Below are 22,594 nucleotides of genomic sequence, written 5' to 3'. Positions count from 1 at the left end.
TGCTCAGCGTAGACCGGAAACAACGTCTACACTAAGTGTGTTTGTCGCCGAGGAGGAGGCTGGTCTGACTTGCAGCCAGCGAGGAGAGGAGACACACTACTCAGGTAAGATGAGCATGACAGCACGGGTGCAACGTTAATCCCACAGTCGGTCTCCACTACCTGAGCGGAGCGGATGTTTACTGTTTATAAATATATGTGCAAACCGGAAGAGCGGGAGGTTGTTGAAAACAAAAGCAGCACCAAGTGGTTCCGGCTAACACTTCAAGTGTTGTGTTGCGTCGTGTGACGTGGAGTGAAGAGCTCAGTGGACTTCGTCTCAGTCAAAGGCTCCTCGGCAAACAAGTAAGATACAAAAAAAAAAGAATAATAATAAGTTTGACTGCAGCACAAGACGAGCAACATTGGGGGAGAAAAATACGCTGTTAGCTAACAACAACAAAGTTAGCTAGCGACAGGAATATCTTTGTTCACTGTCACTGAGGCACTAGGCACTAGTTCAGTCTTATTAATGAACCATGATCTAAATATATATACATATTTAAAAACATGAATGTGTAGCATTAATGTTTCGTCGTGGTTGGACTAGCTTTTGTTGTTTAGCCCAAAATAAGCAGATCTGATTGGAGGAGGACAACTGTGCGCAAAGTCTTATTCTGCCCACTTTCCTTGAATGCATCACTTCAACTTCACAGCACCTGCTATGTTTAGTTTTTTCTTTCTTTCTTTTGCTGAAATTTGCCTCTGGCAGTTTTATAGTTTGTGCAAACTCGTTAAGAACCAGTGGTTCGTGTTTGCAGGAGTCAAACAGATGAGATGTCAGTTTCACCTCCTGCAGCCTTAATGTTCGTCATATGAAGACGCACCGGGGTTCACAGATGCTTCGTGTTTTTGCTTTGCTTCCATCAGAACCTTGACATAGATAGATAGATGATTACTTTATTTGTCCCTGGACAGGTCGCCAGCCTATCGCAGGGCCACATACAGAGACGGACAACCATTCACTCTCACATTCACACCTACGATTTAGAGTCTCCAATGAACCTGACCCCATTCTGCATGTCTCTGGACTGTGGGAGGAAGCCGGAGAACCCGGAGAGAACCCACGCATACACGGGGGAGAACATGCAAACTGCACACAGAAAGGCCCTGGTTGGTTTGAACCGGGACTCGAACCCAGAACCTTCTTGCTGTGAGGCCAAGGTGCTAACCACTATGCCACGGTGCAGCAGATAGAGGATAAGAATAATAAACATTCATGTTGTTAAATGCATAATTTACTGCAAAAAATGATGCACATAGAAACACGTAAGTTTGACACACACAGTTGCATCACGTCTCAACCTTATGAGCATTTGTAACAATTTGCCGCCATAACACCCCATACCCGTCTTCAAGATTTTGGAAGCTGATGAGCTGCTTCCCCCCGGCAGCTTGTGGTTTCTTTTCTTTTTTTTTATCACAGTTACCACAAAACTTGTTCGACACGAGCATGTCAAATGCGTTTGTGGACAGAAACAGCACGTCCTGTTTGCATAGTGCTTCGATACTCTCTCCTCTCCTCTGGATTTCATTTTCATATGTCATCATCAAAGAAACGACGTTTAGATTAGTTTATGTCGAATCAGGTGTCTTTATCATCTGAGCAACTTTTCACACGGTGTTTGATCGCAACTTTTTTACCACGTAGAATCTATGTTTGACACACAGAAGTGATGTTTGACAGAACTTAAAGCTTCGTCCTTGTCTGTGCAAAGATGTTTCCGAGCCAGGGTTTATACCGGAGCGCCGACCAATATGGGTTCTTTGGGGGGCCGATATCGATATTAATATGTCAATGATTCCTAGGATGTCGCTATCGAACCTTCATGACAAAGAAAATGTAATCGTGGCTTGACATTTTAGTTTGACCATAAACTTGATTGTAAATAACAGAAAAACAACAACAACAAGAAAATAAACACACATATTGGCAATTTTCTACGTGAAATATACAAACTGTAAGATTTCTCTTCATTGGACCGTGAAAAACAAAACAACAACCCCTCGAGCAAAAGTACATAAAAAGTGGAAAGACGCGTCCGCACACTTCTGGTCGTGTAGAATATGTTGACATGTGGATGAGCTGCAGTTATGCACATTCTTTTTAGCCAGTGAGTTTATCAGTGTCACGACGAAATGCATCTGCATCGTTGGATTTCGAGTCATTGCTGCATTTTAATTAGGCATCAAACAATAACTAATAAGTAATAATCACTGAAACAGAGTTATTATTTTTGAATCTCCCATGAAGACTTGGTGCTAGACCCCAGTTTTTATCTTTTAATGAGCTGTTAGACATTTCTGATCCAGTTCTGGGCCTATGGACATGTCCCTGGAAAAATCTTAATATTTTACGGTATAGGAAAGTATTAACTGGAAAACAACAGGTTCATTATCAACATCTGCAAACATTTCTTTATTCTTTTTGCTATTTTTGTGGGAGATGTTTTTCTCACAATTGTTGTTTTTCTGGTTGCACGTACGCACACACGCACACACGCACACACGCACACACACACACACACACACACACACACACACACACAACACAGGTGAGGAAACAGGAAATATAAGTACAGATGATCTCTTGGTTTCTGTCTCGTTCTACTGTTCGCTCAAGCGCACACACACACACACACACAGACACACACACACACACACACACACACAGGAGGACAGACACAAATGCAGATCGCAGTGCATGACAGCGACTGGCTGAGCGGTCGTGTTGTTGCGTGAAGTTTGTCTTCTCAGATCAGTTTGTGGAATAAGACTTAAAATGATAATGGATGAGGAAATTTCTTTTTTTAAAATGTTAGTTCTTTGGATTAAAGCAATATAAAAAAATTATGAGAATACATTTAGAAGCATATTATTTCTACTCAATCATTATTTGGTTATTATCATTTGTTGTTTGATGGTATTTTTTTTTTAGCAGATTATCGAGCGTTGCTGTTGAGTTGTGTATATTTTGAATAAAGTCCCTTTAGGGACACGAGCAGGCAAACAATCCTAGGTTATGAATGCTGTGGTATGTGGCTCCAGTCCGTGATATGTACTCGTCCCTATGAGATTAAACATTCATGTCATTTCTTTTCATAATGATTTATTTTGTTCATTTCAGTGTAACCCAAAACAATTTTACGAAACAAACAATACATCTATACAAATGGCCATTCTTTTTTTTTCCCAATCAAAACCAAATCAATGCTATACTACTACAATTACATTAATCATTAGCTATCATCAGGACTTTATTAATACTTCATACATTCACACAGTTTCATTATTTGTTCTCTGTAATTCTTTTTAAATTGAAAAATATTTGAGCAATGTTTGAAATCATTGTCCAGAGAATTTCCATAGTTTCATATTCAGAAATACACATCTGCATGTGGACTTTTTGAAATTGTGTTTCCACGCTCAATCCTCATCATTCCATATGAACAGCTTCTGTATATTTTCCATTTCTGGCTTTAAACATAACCAGTGATATTTTTACATCAACTAAATCTTTTCAGTCTCGGCTCTTGTGACGTCAATCGCATAAATGTGATGACTGTATTCGGACGTGACCGGGCGTGTTGGTGAATTGGCGTCATGCACAAGCGTACCGTACATTGATAAGTTGGAAATGATTCTCTCTGATTTACGGTTTGAGTTGCACAGCTCTGACGTGACATCCCGACGACGACACTTGACTCTCGCCCTGCTCCCCCCGCCAGGTGCCATGAGCAGCGAGCTGAACGTGCCCATGGGCTCTCCGGCCCCGGGCGCCTCGGAGCAGGACGGCGGCGGCGGCGGCGGCGGCGGCGGCGGCGGGATGGACTACCGGGACTGGGTGCGGCGCAGCTACCTGGAGCTGGTCAGCTCCAACCACCACTCGGTGCAGGCCCTGTCCTGGAGGAAGCTCTACCTCAGCCGGGCCAAGCTGAAGGCCTCCAGCAGGACCTCGGCGCTGCTCTCCGGCTTCGCCATGGTCAGTCGCCTTCACCCTTTTCCCCCACGAGCTAACCAACTTCAACAAAGCACAACCGCCGGCAGCTGGCGGTTTCTTTTTTTTTATTATTTCAGTTCCATATTGTGTGACAATATGCAAATGCATACATGACGTCCTGTTGACACGTTCTCTTCTGGATTTCATTTTCTATCAACGTAAATCATCACGACATTAGTTTTTGACAGATGACATGTCGGTTGTCCATCGTCTGAGCATCACTGTGCACCGTTAGGAGCTTTGATTACAACTGTTTCACCATGTTTGACGCACAAGACTGCCTCCGCCACTGCTGCTGTACGGAGGAAATGCGATTCACTGAATCTGAAATGTCATTTTCTTACTGCTGCATGTCTTGTCAGGCTTCTACAAAGAGTTTTATTACCAGAATATGAGCCTTTGTGATTTCAGGCCTCATGAAAGAGCGATTGGAGTTAAACAGCGATCGGCCCGTCCGTGATCATTTTGTTTCTCGAGCAGAACTTGAAAATCATTTGAAATTTTTTGGTCACGCAACTTAAAGCTACAGTGTGTAATATTGAGGAGAACTTATTCACAGAAATTGAATATATTGTCTATAACTATGTGTTCATATATGTATAATCACCTTCAACAAAGAACCAATATTTTTTGGAACTCAGTGAAATATAGTTACGTGAGGTGAAAATTACACACACATTTAAATGATTTCACGAAACTTGAAAAAATAATCTTTTTCAGGTAGTGAAGTGACGCCTCTTGATATTTTTGGTCAGAATACGTCATCTCCGGACCCGATGATTTAAATAGGACCAGTCTTGAAGTGACTCCCGTCACATTGTCTGTAGAAAATGTCTGTTTCTTCCAGACGCCTGAAATTACTCTTCATGGTCTGTGATCATAACGTCAAGGTTTCATATGTGGAATGGAGCTGCAACAGTTAATCAATTAATCGATTAGGAAATAGACTACTAAATTAATCGGCAACTATTTTGATCATCGATTAATCGGTTCAGTAAACTGAATATCTTTGGTGTGTGGACAAAACAAAACATCATCTCGGGGTTTTGGGAAACGAGATTGAGATTTTTCACCATTTTACCACATTTATGGACCAAGCGACTGATCGATCAATCGGTAAAATAATCGTGAGTTGCAGCCCTGGCGTGGAACCTGTTGATCTGAACCTGGTCGTGTCGAACTCAGGACACCAGAGGAGCTAGAAGACGACTTTTAAGTTAACACGGTCTTTCACATATACAAGATTATGTCACGTACATTAGCCCGGTTATTCATATTCCCCCTTCGTTCTGTCGCAGGTGGCCATGGTGGAGGTGGAGCTGGAGATGCAGTACAGTTACCCGCGCGTGCTGCTCATCGCCTTCAGCGTGTGCACCACCGTGCTGGTGGCGGTGCACCTGTTCGCGCTGCTCATCAGCACCTGCATCCTGCCCAACGTGGAGGCCGTCAGCAACATCCACAACCTCAACTCGGTCAGCGAATCGCCGCACGAGCGCATGCACCTCTACATCGAGCTGGCCTGGGGCTTCTCCACGGCGCTGGGCATCCTGCTGTTCCTCACCGAGGTGGTGCTCCTCTGCTGGATCAAGTTCCTGCCCGTCGACGCCGGCGGGGCGGCGAAGGCGCCGCCGGTGGCCGGCGGCAACGCGACGGACGCCGCGGCGACGAATCCCTCGCCCGTGGTGCAGAACAGCGGCTGGCAGGCGGCGCTGGCCTCCACCATCATCATGGTGCCGGTGGGCGTGATTTTCCTGGTGTTCACCATTCACTTCTACCGCTCGCTGGTGCGCCACAAGACGGAGCGCCACCACCAGGAGATCGAGGAACTGCACAAGATTAAGATCCAGCTGGACGGCCACGAGAGAGGCCTCCTGACTGTGTGAGGACGCCACGGCAGCTTTTGAGAACCTTCCACTCTCGTGTCCCATGTTTAACGAGCCCCTCCCTGCGCTGACGTCGGTTCCCGTCGTTGACGACGCCTCGCTTGGACTCGGAGGCGCTGAGCTTTAAAGCTCCTCCCCTCTTTTGCGATACACACGGCTGCGACGCGTCGCACCGCTTAACTTATTCTTAAGGTCAATTTGTGTGGTAGGGTTTCGTGCGTTTGTCTTGTTCTTAGATCTGTCGTCTGTGTTCGGTCGAGGATAAAGTCTAAAGAAAAAAAAAAGAAAGAAGGTTTACAGTTAAAGGGCTATAAGGTTCTATATGCCAATGCATTTTTGTTTTTGTCATGTTTTGTGTTTTCCCGGTCGGGGGAGGTGCGTGGTCGTGGTTCCATTCAGGGTCCGGTTCCACGTCGGCAACGTACCTGGATTCACTCTGATCCAATGTAGAAAGGATTTAGGGTCACAAGCTCCTCCTTTTTTTTTGTTTTTTTTGCCGTTTAACAAATTAACATTAGAGCCACAAGCAAGTTGCCATGACGCCAAAATGTAACGTGGTTATTAAATAACCTAGTTGTGACGGTGCCACGAAAGAAAAGTACTTTATACCTTTAAAAGCTGATGCTTTTAGTCGTAAAATGTGCAAATTTCAAAAAAGTTAAATGGATTCGAGAAGTGATTGAAGGAGATTTCTTAGGATTTATATTCACTGTTCACACTGTCAGACTCTGTGTGTGTGTGTGTGTGCGTGCGTGCGCTCGCTCGTGTGTGTGTGTGTGTGTGCTCGTGTGTGTGCTCGTGTGTGTGCTCGTTCATGGGGGCCGAGAAACTACCACCAGAGTCTTAAACGTATTGCATTAACGTAAAACAACATGTCCACTGTGGTTTTTTTTAATGTTCAAAAACCTCCTGCACGCCTCGAACCCTCCGATCATCTTCTTCCTTCGAAAAGCTTTTATTGACCACAGATCCTGTGTCGAATTCTGCAAACTGATGCTGCTCAAGTCGCTTAAATATGAATGTGCTACTGTCCAAATACAGTCCCGCCTTTAAAGAATCAGCGCCTGCCTTTTTATGTTTTATGAACTACTGATTTAACATGAGCTGATCTTGTTTTCCTGGGAATCTACTTAAGCGTAATGAAGTTTAAACCAATAAAGTTTAAACACCGAGTCGCATCAAGGACGCTCAAACGGTTTCGTTTCGTGAACTCCAGTTTATGTTTCTGAACTTTGTAGGTTTTCCAGTAAGCGTGGCGGCTTAACGGCAGGAGTCTGCTTCTTGGACGAGGGTCAGAGTTTGTTACTGCGTTTGAAAAGAAAAAGAAGGGACACTTTCAATCACAACCCGTTTTTCACATTCCAAATAAGATGACTGACCAAAGTGTTGCTCGGCCGCGCGTTCGTCTCGCTTCTCGCGACGAGACGAAAAGGAAAAAGGAAAAACAAAAGTGCACTTGTAGCTTTTAGTCGCGACTTTGTCTCGTGCCTGTGGATCTGTGCTTCTCGAATGTAAAACTGCAGGACGACGTGTCGGACGGTGGAATTCAAAGCCTGCCACTTGACTTTTAAAAATAAACATGATGTGTACATATGCTAAACTTCCCGTCTCATTGTCTCTCTCGTGTGTCTATAACCACCCACCGCCATTCAAAGCATTCCTTCATCACAAACGAGTACAAACAGCTCAAAAGGGTCCAATCAAATTAAAATTTAATGTCTACACAGAGTTCCCTCCACGGGAACAGAAAAAAAACATGTGGGAGAAGCTCATTTCAGTCGAGGAGACAAAACTGTCCATGGCAGTGTGTTTAGGTCAGTAACGATGAATCCAGGCAGTGGATGCGATCGCTCTTAATATTCCCCCCCCTGTCAATAACAATATGTTTTCAGTCCACGTACACTTTTCTTTTTGAGCCAGCAGAGGGCAGACAGTGCACGTTTTCTCTTTCTCTTCTTAGCCACAGCCTGATGACCAAAATCCAGAATTCACAAGCCACTTTTAAAAAGTTTTACATGCAGCCTCGTGGAATAAAAGAACATCTCCTGAATGATGCGGATGAGCTCACCCCCCCCCCCCCCCCCCCTCCGGCTTCACATGCATAATCAAATACATCTTCAAGAACCATTCATATAATTCATATACACGGCCTCAGCAGGGACACGGGTCATACAGCTGATAAGCCAGGGGCTACTTTTGTTTCCATACAAAAATTGGCAAAATAAAGATTTCACAAGTTCAATCCGATTGTGTCTCTGACATCTTACAACTTAAAACAACCGGTTCACATTTTGAGTTTTCTCACAAAGCCTCCCACAAGATTAAAAAAAAAAAATCTCATTTTAATTCGAGTCACATTTGTAAATGTGAAACTCAGTGGAATAGAAAAAAAAGCGACAAGACATTTCATGCGCAAATCCCCCCAAATAGAACCGGTTACTTGATTTGTAAGATGCATATTTGTGTTCATATTTTCTCTCTGCTAAATATATGTGATTCTACAGCTTTTTACGGTTCAGCTCTAGAATGATTGAGCCAAGAAGAACAAACTTCTTTCTAATACCAACTCATGATGATTTACAACGTTCATAGATGTTCCCCCCACGTTCTAAGATTCCCAACAATGTTCCCCTCAAATATATGAAGATAACAGTAAAACGACACGCGCTCCCAGAGAAGAGATGACCCTGAAGTGTAAACGTGGCATCAGGCCGTTATTTGATACATATAACTTGGAACGGGAAACTCAGAGGCCAGGGTTGCTAATATTTTAAGGAGATGACAACTTGATTTGATCAATTTTCTTTCTTTCTTTTTTTTTTTTTTTTAATCACCACAAACGATCGAGATGTTTCTGTGAAACCCGCCTGCTTGTCTCCAGGTCGAGAGGAACGACTTGGATTAGACCACGAGGTCGCTGAGATGACGAAAACCTTTCAGGGTGACATCCCAAGAAAATTGTTAAAGATAAAATTCAGATTTAAACGCTATTTTGAAAAGATGAGACAAAAAAACCTAAACGCTTATGTTTGCCTGGCGTCCCAAAAACAACTTGTAAGGGACCTGTAATATTTTTCTTGTTGTTTTTGTGGGGCAAAAATCATAAAATGATATATACAAAATACACATTAGATGTGGCAATTTGTCGTCTTATGGGTCATGATACTGTCAGCTGATTTATTCACGTTACATTACATTTTATGTGGAATCAGTTTTGGAGTTACAACATGATCAAGTCGTGATGGAGGCAATTAAAAGTATCAGCAACCGTAGCGTGACCTCGTCTCCCGGGTGTGATGTTGCGTTCCCACCAAACACGTATGACTTTAATGCAAAGACGCGAGGTGAAACATCTAGTGACGCAATGTCGCGAAAAGCCAATCAGCGTTGAGATCCCTTCGAAATATCTCCTTGTGTTCCTCGCGTGTAGTGTGAAACAAACTAAATTTGCGCTCGTCGTGAACACACCTGCAGAAACCCCGTGGCCGACCCATTCTGAAACGTCATCTTACACAAAATCTTTTGCTTTTCTTTTTTTAACAGCACACTTGAAACATAAATGACCCTTTCCAAACAAAATCTAAATTCAGAGACAAAAAAACACAACAAAAGAAAGACGACATCACAATAATACTTCCCCGGCATATTGTTACTCTGACGGTAAAAGACTAATGATCGGTGCAAGTGTTGAGAACTTTACGTGACGTTAACAATGAAATCTAGTCATTGTGCAAAAAGCAAAAACCGCCAGGCGTCAAACTAATGAAACGGACTGACGCGGCGGCGGGCGGCTTGCGTGGACCAATAAAAGGCAACAAAGAAGAAGAGGAGAAAGAAAAAGAAGCAAACAAGTACAAAGTAAAAGCATTTTGATGAAGCGTCTCACCGCTAAGGCAACTGCACACACACACACACACACACACACACACACACACACACACACACACACACACACACACACACACACACACACACACACACACACACACACACACACACACACACACACACACACACACACACACACACACACACACACACACACACACACACACACACACACACACACACACACACACACACACAAAACAGAACGAGACAGAGAAGCCTGTTAACGAGCTTTCTGTGTTTTTTGGCAGTTTCCCCTGCGTTGATCAGGAGACGGTCTTGTAGGATATTGCTGAGGGTTTTGTCGAAATCTATCGAATCAAACTGCGGACCGTCGCGACCAGCTTTGAACACGTCGAGGCGGATCGTGACGGACGGGGGTCGGCTGGAGTGTGTCAGAAGATTCATTTGAAACATGAATCCATCAAAACGTCCGTTCCTTTCTTTTTTGAGGCTATTCAACAAGTTACTTCACAGTGAAAAGTGAAGCTCTTCTTCATTTGTTTTCTCCCCCTCTACTTAACATCACCATCATGCACAGTTTGTCCCATTAACTGACACATTCAAAAGTTCATACCCCCCCCCCCCCCCTTCAAAACGTCACGACAACAAGCCCCAGGGGGCACGAAACAAAAAAACACAAAAGGAAATGAAATGAAATCAACTTGACAGCTAACATAGCTTATAATCAGTCTAAGGCGAAATAGAAGAAGAAGAAGAAGAAGAAGAAGAAGAAACAAATAGTGGGTTTGGTGAAATTCGGGAGCTTTTTGACAACATACTGTGTAGGCTCCGTTCTGTGGACCAAAGTCCTGAAGTCCTTGCCAGCCTTCCCTGCTGGGGAGAAGAAAAAGAAAAAACACCTCGTGCTCTCCCTGCATGGCCCTGATTCCTGGGGTTGGGATGATCCACAGGGGATGATCCACAGGGGATGATCCGCAGGGGATGACGAGCAGGGCGCCGTTACACTCTGAAGCTCTCCCCTTTGCCGTCGATGTGGCGCAGGCGCAGGTAGACGTCGGTGCCGATGCCCTGCATGGACTGTATGGACAGGGAGCCGCCCAGGTACTCGGCGTACGCCCGGGACGTGGGCAGGCCGAAGCCGAACCTGCAGTGACGGGAAAGACGGAGACGGTTCAAGGTGACGGCGAGGCAACCAACTCGTATCCGCGCTCACTGGCGGCGAACGCTCGTCGTATTCTCACCCGTGCATGGGGCTGGACTGGTTTCCGCTGTTGGTAATGTTGTTGAAGAAGTTGCTCATGCGCGGGTCCTGGGCGCTCTCCTCGGCCGTGCTGAAGTGGTAGTCCATCACCTTGTCGATGATGTTGTGCGGGATGCCGCCGCCGCGGTCCGAAATCCTGAAGCAAACCAAGAATGAATCTTCAGAAACTCGGAGCAAACGCGATATTCTCACCACCGGGGCGTCCCTTCCTCCGACTACGACGACAGTCCTTATTCAAATCCTCGGTTCACTCAGGGCCTTGACATTCAAATGTTCCTGCAGTGGCTCATGAAACCGGTCGCAGTGCGGAGGGACACTCACCTGATGACGAAATCGAGGTCATTATTGGCGATGGTGACGACCACGTCGGGGACGTTGTACGGCGTGTCCAGGTGGCTTTCCATGGTGGCCCTGAGGGGACAAACGTGTGGATGTCAAGGATAGATTCCAATTCATAAGATGGCAGAGGGGGGGAAAAAAGCAAAATTATACCTACTTCATTTTCAAAAGTTGTACATGAATTATGGTAAATTCTGATGAGAAATTCTGACTGTCTTACTGAAATTTCCAGGGCTGCTCTTGCAGAGGGATAATACAATACAATTATTATAGAGGTTTTTATTTGTTTGCTGTTAATCTTTTTTTTTTAAATCTCATATATAAATCATCATTTTATCTCCATAAACATTATACATGTGGAGATGTGTATACTCAAACGAGTGTTCAATGAAGTGTGCATCATTTATGTAGAAAAAAGAAAATCCAATTTATTTTTTAATTAAAGCCCCAGTGTGTAATTTTTTTGTACATTTCCGGCGGCATCTGGTGGTAAAGTTGCAAACAGCAACCAACTGAGCACCCGACAGGGGACACTTCATGGCGACGCACCGCTGATTCCATTTCCAGTTTCAGGCGGCGCTGAAAGTTCAACGCGAACGCGACGTATTCTGGACCGTTTTCAACACGGAACTTATGGAACTATATTTAACTCATTCAAAGTTGCAGGTGATTATACATTTATGAACACATAGTTACGGACAATATATTCCATTTCTGTGATTAAGTTCTTCCAAATATTGCACACTGTAGCTTCAAAGAATCTGGAGATGTTGTGATGGTATCCATCCTTTGTTTAAAGTTTCAGGCCCGTGTTAGGTGACCACACCCCCACCAACGCTCTGTACAGTTACAAAAACTATCAGATGCCTGTGAGCAGCGTTGAGCTACACGTCACATAACAGAGAGGTGTAGATGAATAATGAGCGGGGACGTCACCTCATGGCGTTCTTGAGGAGCTCGGGCAGGATGTAGTCCAGCGGCAGGGGGATGAAGGGGAAGCGGGCGGCTACGTGTCCGTTGATCCTCACCCGCGGCGAGTTTCCATACTGGTGCTCACACAGACGTCTGGCGGACGAGAGGGGAACGTTTGGGGGGAAAAATAATTAGATTATAAGTTTCACAAAGGTTGTGATTTTGAAATAAACCCTTTTCTCTGGGTCGTCTAAACGAATATTCACGATGTTGTGTCTGATCTCTGACCTGAAGCTCCTTCCAGCATCGATGCAAATCATACTGAACCTTGACTCCTTGCCTTCTGTAGACATGTGTGAAAATCGACTAAACGTCATAGAACATCGTAGGACGGAGTCTTAGGGACACGTTGAGGAAAGAATTAAAATGAATGAAGTCATAATATTACGAGAATATGGTTGGGATTTTGCCACACTGACAAAAGGAACGTTAATGTCACGTTATCCATGTTTATTAAATCTGATTGTTGAGCAAACGCAGGCTTATGGTACAGTTTAGTTACTTGTTATCTCGTAGAAATTACGATGTCATAATATCACGACTTTATTCTCATAATATTATGACTTTATTCTTGTAAAATTCATCTTTAATCTTGTAAAATTACAACTTTATTCTCATAATATTTTGATTTTAATCTCATAATATTTTGACTTTATTCTCATAATATTTCGACTATTCTTGTAAAATTACAACTTTAATCTCATAATATTTTGACTTTAATCTCTTAATATTTTGGCTTTATTCTCATAATATGTCGACTTTATTTTAGTAAAATTACAACTTTATCCTCATAATACTACGACTATTTTCATAATTTTTCAACTTTATTCTCGTAAAATGACCACTATTCTCATAATATTATGACTTTTTTCTTGCAATATTATGACTTTGTTTTAAGTTGATCCATGTCAGAGATGTGCTGATGCAAACGTATTTGTAGTTATCATACTTTACAGGTGTTGATTTCCTCGCGTTGCCTCGATCAATAACGACTGAGCTTCTTCCCCGAGCTGTTTGCTGATTATTCGTCCTCACTCGCGGTACAGGTTTACTTTGTGAACTTTTCCGTTTGAACTCAAGTGAAAGTCACTTTTATGATAAGATAACAAAAAGAAGGGCAAACAAGCGCGATAGCTGGTTCACAGCTCCGGTGTGTGTTTATCAGGTGACCCGGGGTCAACAGATTGCTCACACACGGAAGCAGAAAGTCATCGAGAGGTGATGAACAAACAAAGAGCGGTGTGAGTCAACAACACCAACCTGGCAAAGTCCACCCACTTCTCGATGATCTTTTTGGGAGAGAGGCGCCTGCAAATCATCCCGACAAAATCGGGCTGAAAAACGAAAAACAAACAAAAAAAATTATATTTTTTTAAATGCGTCAAAATCAAAGCCAATGAACTATACTTATGAATGAGATTAAAATGTTACATCACCGAACATTTTGCTATTCTGTCAATCATTCTGTTGTTGTTAGACATTAAAACACAACTTGAACACAGCAACTTATCTGATGCTTCCATTCCACTTGAAAGCGACTCATAACAAAAAGCTCTATTTACTCATGTTAATATTCTTTATAACTGCTTGAGGAAATTAAATTATATATTTTTGTCACGTTTTCAAAAGTCTGAGAGACAAAGTATCGACAGAGCGATGGTTTTAGTCAGACAGACACTTGCATCAATGCCTGACTGACAAAATGACGCCGGGCAACACACACCCTCACTCCAGATATCCTGCTCTAGACAAACAACAACAGTTTTAAAATATTGAGCATCAGAAAAAGTTGTCAGATGTACATTATCTTCGTGGAGGGCGAGATGGTGCGTGGCCAACATTCGGATTCCCAGACGAGAGCACAGCGTCGTGTCCAGGAAGCTGCGGATAATTGTCTCATCCTGGAGAATGATGAGGGGGGCAAAAAAATCATATTTAATTCCAACAGTTGATTATAAAATGATAAAAATAAAGATTGATTTCCTGTTAAAAAACAAAACTCTGTAATCGTATCTGGAGATTATAAGAAGAGCATGAGATTAAGGGCCCTCATGGGATCACAATCATCGCAGTGAGGGATTATCTCCCACATCCGTCCTGTAGTTTACACATTAGCTCTTTATAAGTAGATAAGTTCATAAGTGTAATGTTGTCAGAGCCGGTTCCTCACCTGGATGTGTCGGCGACACTCCCTGAAGCCCTGGGCCAACATGGTCACCACGTCTTTGTGGTCGTCCAGCAGCTGCTGCACCAGTTTACAGAATTGAGCCTCCACGTCCTGATCTTTGATCTGTCGGGGGCGGAAAAAAATAATCAACACTGTCACTGCCCATTTCTTTTAAACAGGCTCAAAGCAAAGTCACCGGTCACATGGTTCCTCTACTCCCGGTTTAATGTGCCGTCAACGCGCGTCAACGTTCACCTGCTGCTTTGATAAATTCAGCATAATGTACATTTTTTCCACCGTTTATTTCAACACATACTTTTGATTCAATTATCTTTTCTAGAACTTTTCATGTTAAAATCCCCTTTTTTGTTCAGCCTATTCAGAAAGCATACGTAGACAAAATCCAACAAAAATATGAAAACGACCAGTAGGGGGCAGACTTTCCGCTCTGGCGCGTACGCGTCGGAAGGCTTCAGCGGAAACGCTGCTCATTGACGCCGTGTGCGTTGCTGAACTGAATTCTGGCTGCAATCGTGTTTAAATCCGGTCAATGCTGATCCAAGTCCTCCCTGACGACCAACATTCAAATTAGGAGGAGGAAAAGACGGTTGGTGAACCCGTTATATGAAGTTTATTTCCCCCGGGCATTGCGTGGACAGCAAGCGCGGCGCGTTAGCACAAAAGCCGGGCTGTGTTGAGCGTCACTCCCGAGCAGGAGACTGCGATTGGTTGTCGTCGTTGTTATGACGACGAGTGTCAGACACGCCCACTTGTCAGAGCGTTGAAACGGCGTGACCGAGTGGTAGCAAAGTGTGATGCGGGTTTTTCAGCATGTGCTCAGCCTGTGTGTACTTTTCAAAGAAAGCCAGAGGACATTCCTTTCAGGTCAGGCTGACATACGCACGCGCGCGCGCACACACGCACTCACTCACTCACCCACCCACGCACAGGTTTATATAGAGCAGAGTAGAACGCTCAAGTACAACATGTACAAACTCAATAATGAGTTATGGACACACTTGTCTTCTCTGCCAGATTCTCCATGTGGATTAAGCAAAAAAGAAAAACACTGAGGCTGTTCGCTGACGCTGCGCTGACACACATTCCAGCCGGCACATGTTTTCTGTAACCGAAGCCATCGACAGAACCTCAAAACTAGGGAGATTGCACAAGTTGTGAGCTTTTGACAGAGAGTTAAAAGAGTTATTACAATTCTTACCATAAACAAATGTTTAAAACAGGCAACTGCAGCATAAGTGACATTTGAGCAGCAACAACAAAAAAAACAAAACTATTGTGATTAGATATCTTGTATAATCTGAGTCTCTCTGACCTCCAATCTCTTACAACCATGCGACACTGAAACAAACCTGCGTATACAAAACGTCGTCTTTTGTTGTGATCTTGTACATGGGTGGGTAAATTAATTTAGTGTACTCTGACATATGCAATTAAAAATCAGAAACAACCTCCCATCCCCAAATATTTCACAATGACACAAAACACACTAATCCAAAAACCAAAACACACTAACTACTTTCCATTTCTCCAAATAAGTTTACTGTAAAGCAGGGCGGCAAATAACGATTATTTTCTTTTTCGATTTATCTGTGATTATTTTCTCGATCAATCGATTAGTCGTTTGGTCCATAAAATGTTGAAAAATGTCCGACGTGTTTCCCAAAACCCCAAGATGATGTTTTTGTTTTGTCCACACGCCGAAGAGTGTGATTCAGTTTACTGTCATAGAGGAGCAAAGAAAGGAGAAATTATTACTAATCGATTCACTGTTGCATCTCTACTGTAGAGAACAACATTGCTTAGATGATAGACCTTTTTTTTTTAATCACAATATTTCATTCATCCAACATTTTCATAGTGACCAGCATTTTCCAAATAAAAATGTAAATGGCAAACAACATAATTACTGGTGTGATTCTGTGAATATCTCCATTTCAAAAAATCCATTAAAGAAAATGTTGAGAATCAATTGATAATGTAAGTCATCCAAAAAAGTAAATCAAAAAAAAACAAGGCGGTAGTGAAGCTCGTCAGATGCGACGAGGGTTTGTCTCTTTCTTGTTCATCTATCTTTTGCAAAATGAAATAACTTGGACTTCACTCGGATCAACAGAGGCGATGGGAGATGCAAATGAGGGCTCGGGTTTTAGTTCGGTTCGCGGCTCTGAGTGAACAACACACTCGGGATCGGCTCGTGCGACCGCGGAGTTGCGATGTGCAAGAAGACGATCAAAAGTGACAGCGAAGCATCCCACTTCCCGTTTATTAGAAAAGAAGAACTTGAACTTATGATCTTGTGTGTGAGTCTGTGTTTGTGTAGGACACTCACCGTGGGGAAGTCACTGACCATGTGGTACGCTCTGATGTACAGTTCATGCTGTGAAAGAAAAAGAGAGAGAGAAGAGGAGGAGGCTGCAGTTAGAGGGATACTCCGTCATCGTCCATCCAACCAGAAGCCATCGCACCAGCAGCACCAGTGCCCCTCGAGTGGGCCCTGCAGCTGCACATGTGTCTTACATTATAAAAACATTGATGAGCAACAACAACCTCCGTTCACTTGAATTGAAATGATATCAAGCCTTTAATCGGCTGAAACTCATAACCCGCTCCAGCCATTGTGTTCTAGTCAATAAAAGAGCCGTCAGGGTCGAGTTCAGCCCCCCTAACCTCCATGTCCACTGGAGGCCTTCAAAGGGAGCTGCGCTTTATGCAATCGACAGAGAGGAGCTGCGTGATGCCTGAAGAGGAGGAATCTGGGTGAAAGTTCATCAGCAACGCAACGCGCAGAGGGCTGTGAATTGGTTGCCTGCTTAGAAAAACAGAGCGAGCGAGAGAGTGCAAGGCCCCAAAAAAAGACAAAACAAGAAACACTCGCTGGGAAAAAAAACAAAACCATGACAACGTGTTGATCCAGGCTCTGGTGTCGTCTTACGGCTTCTGTCTACATGCGTCTCTCTGGGAAACTTGTGCCGCCGCCTCCGCGGAGAGAAAAAGAAGGTTGCAAAGGCGTTTTGTTGGTCAAAGACACTGCCGTTGTTGTTGTGAAGAGCTCACAGGACAGTTTCCCTCAGAACGACCCCTAAAGTGCTGAGAACAGGAAGTGTTCAGGACCTTCAATGGGCAGAAAACCTTTTTTTTTTTATATATAAACGGGGTCAACATGCCGATCTCTAGATAAAGAAAATTCTAAATATAACAAATTTGATTTCACTGACAAATCCAATAAAGTCAAATTAGTTCATTTGCCAGATGCTTGTATGAGGCCCAATGTTTCCTTTTTTTCTTCTTTCCAGTACGAAGACACCACTTCATTCACAAGAGGTGAATGAATATTTTGTTTTAGTGATTTTCATTGAACCAAACCTTTCATCCACTCCGCTGTCAGATGATATCTATCTGTCTGTCTGTCTGTCTGTCTGTCGTCACAATCCTATTCTATATTTTCAATTAATTTGCCAAAAATTAGGCAAAACACACAATAAAACAATGTTAAAGATTAAATGAACAGATTATTATTATTCAAACTTTCTTTTATATCGTGATAATATTGTTATCGTGAATCGTATCGTCAATCGCTCCGTGAAAATCGGATATCGTGATATTCATCTAGTAGCAATTTGTTGGACCAAACTGGATAATGTCTGGAAAAGTTACTGCATCGATTTTAAAAATATATATATATCGAAATCACAGTATAAAATTACATATACCATGATAAAAAAGATTTTATCCATACTGTTCACCGCCCTCCCTCTTCTTGTCGTTGCTACTGTGTTTACACTTAATAAATGACAAATGGCTGCCGTTCTAATCAATTTGCTGATCATTAAACCGTCCACACACACACACTCTGATGACAGTGAGCTACCCTGCCTGGCCATTAGGAGTAATTTGGGGTTCAATCAGTGTCTTTCCCAAAGAAATGTAGACAGGCGGCTGTGGCCGTACACACTTGGATGCTTTCATTCAAAGTTCAGACAAGATTCTCCTGCACAGTGGCCTTGTTGTCACTTTCTTATTATAGGATTTGCTGTAGGAGCGACGCCGCCTCGCTTCATGTAGAGTAAAGATTCACACCGGAGCCAGGGGCAAGTGCTGGGTGGGGGGGGGAGGGAGTGAGTGAGTGAGTGAGTGAGTGAGTGAGTGAGTGAGTGAGTGAGTGAGTGAGTGAGTGAGTGAGTGAGTGAGTGAGTGAGTGTGTGTGTGTGTGTGTGTGTGTTCTTACCACTTGGAGGATGGTGGGGTTGCAACCGATGATGAAGGGCAAGTTACGGAAGCCCTTGATGCGATGAGCGATTCGTACAGGCAGCTCTTTGTGGAGGTACTTGGCACTGCTCTAAGATCGCACACCGATAACAGAGGGGAGAGAGTGAGTCAATAATGAAAAAATATTGAAGAGCGTGTCATTACAGGTTCCCTCTTAACTGTGTAGGACAAGTTTACCAAGACGTGGTGTCCATCGGGAGACTTCCCAGAATACAGCAGGGTCGCTAATGTCAGCCGTACTGAGGCCTAAAGAAAACACAAACATGTACAATGAATTACATATTCCCAGTCTCAGCTGCAGGTACATGGGATTAAAAAGAGAAAAAAAAACAGATGTATCCTCAGCCACTCATTCAGAAATGAAAATGGTAGATACAATGGACTAGTTGCACTTTGAGATTGCTTTTAGCAATGAAAAGGGCTTTATAAATGCAATTTATTATTATTATGAATGGAATTTTTTCATTAATAGTGCTTATATATGAGATTTGGGAATGACATAAGAAACACTTTACTTTGAGATATGTGAAGTTTATTTTTTCTAAAATTTTAAAATGTCTAAACAAAAGCGTCCATTCAATAACTAACCACAAAGATCTTGAGCTCAACTCTGTAAAAAAAAAAAATTCTGATAAGACCTGTGGCGTTAATGTCAAATATCTGCCAATATATAATTATCATAGATTTAACTGTCAAATGTGGAAGTTCCAGAATAGCCAGGCTTCATCAGGAATAACATACTACAAGGTATATATTATTATAATTGCAACCTCCACCTACCACATATGTTTGAAGTTACCAAGTGATGTTTGAATATATTTTTTTTTTGTGTGCAGAGAGTTGGCCAGGCTCAGCCAGAGGAAACCTGCTAATAGTCACGTACTGCTACCAAACGGCACAAGTGGTGAATCACTGAGCGGTGACGGGGGCTACAGGGCTCGGATTCAACATAGACTGTGTTACGTCTACGAGCCAATGACCTGAAATGTGTTTCCACGGCAGCCCGTGATAACCACATTCAGATGGTAACAACTGAAAGGTCTCAGAAAAGAACTGCAATACGTGTTAAGATTGTTTGAAAAGTTTGAAGTCGGTAAAACGCAGCGGCTGCCAACAACATCCATTAAGACGGGTCTTATTTCAGGTAAGCTTCTCGCTAGGATTAAGTGGCAAACCCGCCGTGACGTCACCCATCGTTTTGAAGCCTCGATTTTGTATTTTGACCAGTGCCATCTTGTTTTTCTTGGAAGTAACCATATTTGGAGGAGCAGGGGTTGGCCTGACTGAGAGCTCATCCGCCTACACCTGCAACCATTGACCGTTTGGGCGGTACCAGCTATGAATTACACTGTATCCATGACCCAACGTGTGTACCATGCTTTACCATAATTTCTCTAAATTAACATTATGCTGTATTGAAGAATACTTGACACCAGAGATTGAGATCGTAAACTCCTCCTAAATGTTTACTGACGTTATAAAATCAAGTGAGAAGTAGAGTCATTTTCACAAAGACCGGTTGAGTCGCCCTCTACTGGTGATTCCAGAGAACACAGGCTTCAGGGGAACTTGCACGTTGGCTTCACTTTCTGGACCCATTGACCACGTCCATTTTTTTTAATTTTTTTTTTTACATACAGTCTATAGCTAGGGTCCCATTTAACCCTTTGCATTGACATGAAAGCTGTATCTGGATAAGGACGAACACATTATTTACGACAAGGTGTAAATGCATGCAGTCACCTCTAATCGGGATTAGATCTCATCTTGATACCAGGTTTAAATGGGGCCAAAGTGGTTCACCGGAGTTGAGACCCGCTATAAATATTATAGGCTGTGTGGGTTTGTTTACCGTGCCATGACCCTGTGAAAAATGTTCGCTCAAGTGGAGAGAGGCACCCATGCCTGCATGTCCGTGCAAAAAAATCTAACTGGAACGTAGGCGTTGCACGAAGTTAGAAGTGGGAAAAGTGGACCAGATTTTAAGATCCCCTCTCTCGGGGTCACGAACATCCACGGCCAGGTGACCGCGACCTCATTCTGCGACTACGTTTGTGTTTTTGAAAATGCTGAAGAAGAAGGTCTGGGTCTTGTTTTTCAGCATTTGAACTCAGCAGCGGCAGCTGCACATTCCTCCCTCGTCTTGCTGTCGAGAAATGCACATGGCGGGCAGACGGTTGGTATTAGCACACGACAATATACTGCAGGTGTCCATGACCTTTGACAGAGATGGAAAGACTTGGAAAAAAAGAGGGAGGATTTCTGTCAAAAGGAAGTCAGGAGGAGGAGGGAGGTTGTTATGGATATATTAGAAACTTTCCCTAAAGACTTATTAGGAAAGATATTGATTTGGAAGATCATCATGACCGATCAATATGTCCTCTTTGATATTGACATCATTTCCCAAAGGCATCTGTAGTTACAGCTCAAATGGCAGCTTTTCTTCAACAACGTCAGTGTGAATGACCCATTTGGGCCGCGTGGGATTTTTTAAACGTGTTTTCCCCGCGAGATACATGTTTGTCGGCGAGCTAAACCTTTTGACCTCAATAAAAGCACAGGTTCGTGAACCTCCAAAATTAAAAAAAAACAAACAAACCATAACGCCAAATGTCCACGGTCGTGCATGCACGTAGTGTAACTAGTGTGGATAATGCTATTCACGTTGGACACACACAAAAATGTTGTTTTTCCCCTGTCCTCTCTGCGTCCCTGAACGCAGCGCAAACTGTGCTAACGGCTAACGTTACTGTCAGGCTGCTACAGTTAGCTTACTCCCCTCGACGCCACCACGACAAGGAGGGGGGGGGGGGCACAACCGGGCACAACACGGTCCAGAGCGGCGCAAACCGGCGCGAGTGTCGCCCGCCTACCTTCTCCGCGGACACGTCGATCGCGGACTGGTTGTAGAACGACGTGACGGACTTGGAGCGCTCCCTCGCCAGCTCCGAGAAGCCCTGCACCGAGGACGTGGACCGGAATCGGCGGCTCCCCGCGGCGGTGGCGGTGATGGACGTCGTCGTCGTCGTCGGCGACGGCGGCGCTGTTTTGTTGACCGGGAGCAGGAGGCTGCCGAGCCTCGGCCTGGCCCTGCAGGTCGCACCGCTCAGCATCTCCACCGCCAGACCCGCCAGTCCGGGACGCATTGTGTGTGTGTGTGTGTGTGTGTGTGTGAAACAAGCGGCTGCCCTGGTCCCGTCCGAGCGCTGAGCGTTAGGGCTGCTGCTGCTGCTGCCGCGCGGCCATCAGGGTCGCGTCATAACGCTGCACAAAGGCACATCTCTGGATACAGTGGCGAGGGAGCGAGGGTACAGGAAGGGCTTTGTACGCATTGGCCAGTCGGAGGAGGGCGCTGGGGCGACGACGTGACGGTGGAGCCAATCAGTCGGGCGGAGGCGGGGCGACGGCGCATCATACCCCCCCTGAGCCCCGCCCCCCCCCCTCCTCCTGGTTAGTGTACAGTAGTAGTGTTCAGACACTTCTGTTTTACATTTCAAAGAATATAGTAAAAGTGCACAAGAATTCAACACGAAACAAAATGTGCAATATTTATTCAGTATCCAGCCTCTTGCCGTTGTTTCATATTTGTTCTCATTGTGTCTTCGCATTAGAAATAGTTTTTATATCATATCATTACATTATTAAATGAAATAAATGTTCAATAACGACCATGGCACACAATCGGTAGACAAAGAAACAAAGTGTACACATGAACGCAAGAGTGAAAAGTCAAAAAAATTTAAGTCAGTGTGTGATGGCAGAAAAGTTGCACATTTTATTTTACCCCAAGAACTG

The 22,594-nt window shown here is 43.8% G+C and overlaps 2 protein-coding genes across 4 annotated transcripts; one reads left to right on the top strand and one right to left on the bottom strand.

The window, feature by feature from the left end:
• The first annotated feature begins 11 nt into the window (after positions 1 to 11).
• Positions 12 to 7,521, top strand: orai2 (ORAI calcium release-activated calcium modulator 2). Of its 3 annotated transcripts, none has more exons than XM_035627141.2 (3): positions 12 to 104; positions 3,767 to 4,020; positions 5,337 to 7,521. In XM_035627141.2, the coding sequence occupies exons 2-3, from the start codon at positions 3,772 to 3,774 to the stop codon at positions 5,919 to 5,921; spliced, it is 834 nt and encodes a 277-aa protein (XP_035483034.2). In that variant the 5' UTR covers positions 12 to 104; positions 3,767 to 3,771; the 3' UTR covers positions 5,922 to 7,521. The 3 variants fall into 3 exon arrangements, with proteins under 3 accessions (XP_035483034.2, XP_035483035.2, XP_047183197.1); XM_035627142.2 differs by lacking the exon at positions 12 to 104 and adding an exon at positions 118 to 344; XM_047327241.1 differs by lacking the exon at positions 12 to 104 and having other exon boundaries at positions 2,581 to 4,020.
• A 95-nt stretch (positions 7,522 to 7,616) lies between these two features.
• Positions 7,617 to 22,129, bottom strand: bckdk (branched chain ketoacid dehydrogenase kinase). The gene is made up of 11 exons (XM_035627139.2): positions 21,673 to 22,129; positions 18,977 to 19,045; positions 18,759 to 18,869; positions 16,863 to 16,910; positions 14,516 to 14,635; positions 14,148 to 14,246; positions 13,606 to 13,679; positions 12,310 to 12,438; positions 11,356 to 11,445; positions 11,015 to 11,170; positions 7,617 to 10,917 (listed from the first exon to the last, which is right to left on the bottom strand). The coding sequence occupies exons 1-11, from the start codon at positions 21,943 to 21,945 to the stop codon at positions 10,773 to 10,775; spliced, it is 1,314 nt and encodes a 437-aa protein (XP_035483032.1). The 5' UTR covers positions 21,946 to 22,129; the 3' UTR covers positions 7,617 to 10,772.
• Positions 22,130 to 22,594: the final 465 nt, after the last annotated feature.

Source organism: Scophthalmus maximus, chromosome 2 (genome assembly GCF_022379125.1).
Source record: "Scophthalmus maximus strain ysfricsl-2021 chromosome 2, ASM2237912v1, whole genome shotgun sequence".
Lineage (NCBI taxonomy): Eukaryota > Metazoa > Chordata > Actinopteri > Pleuronectiformes > Scophthalmidae > Scophthalmus > Scophthalmus maximus.
Note: the sequence above shows the minus strand (reverse complement) of the source record. Positions and strands in the feature narration are given on the sequence as shown.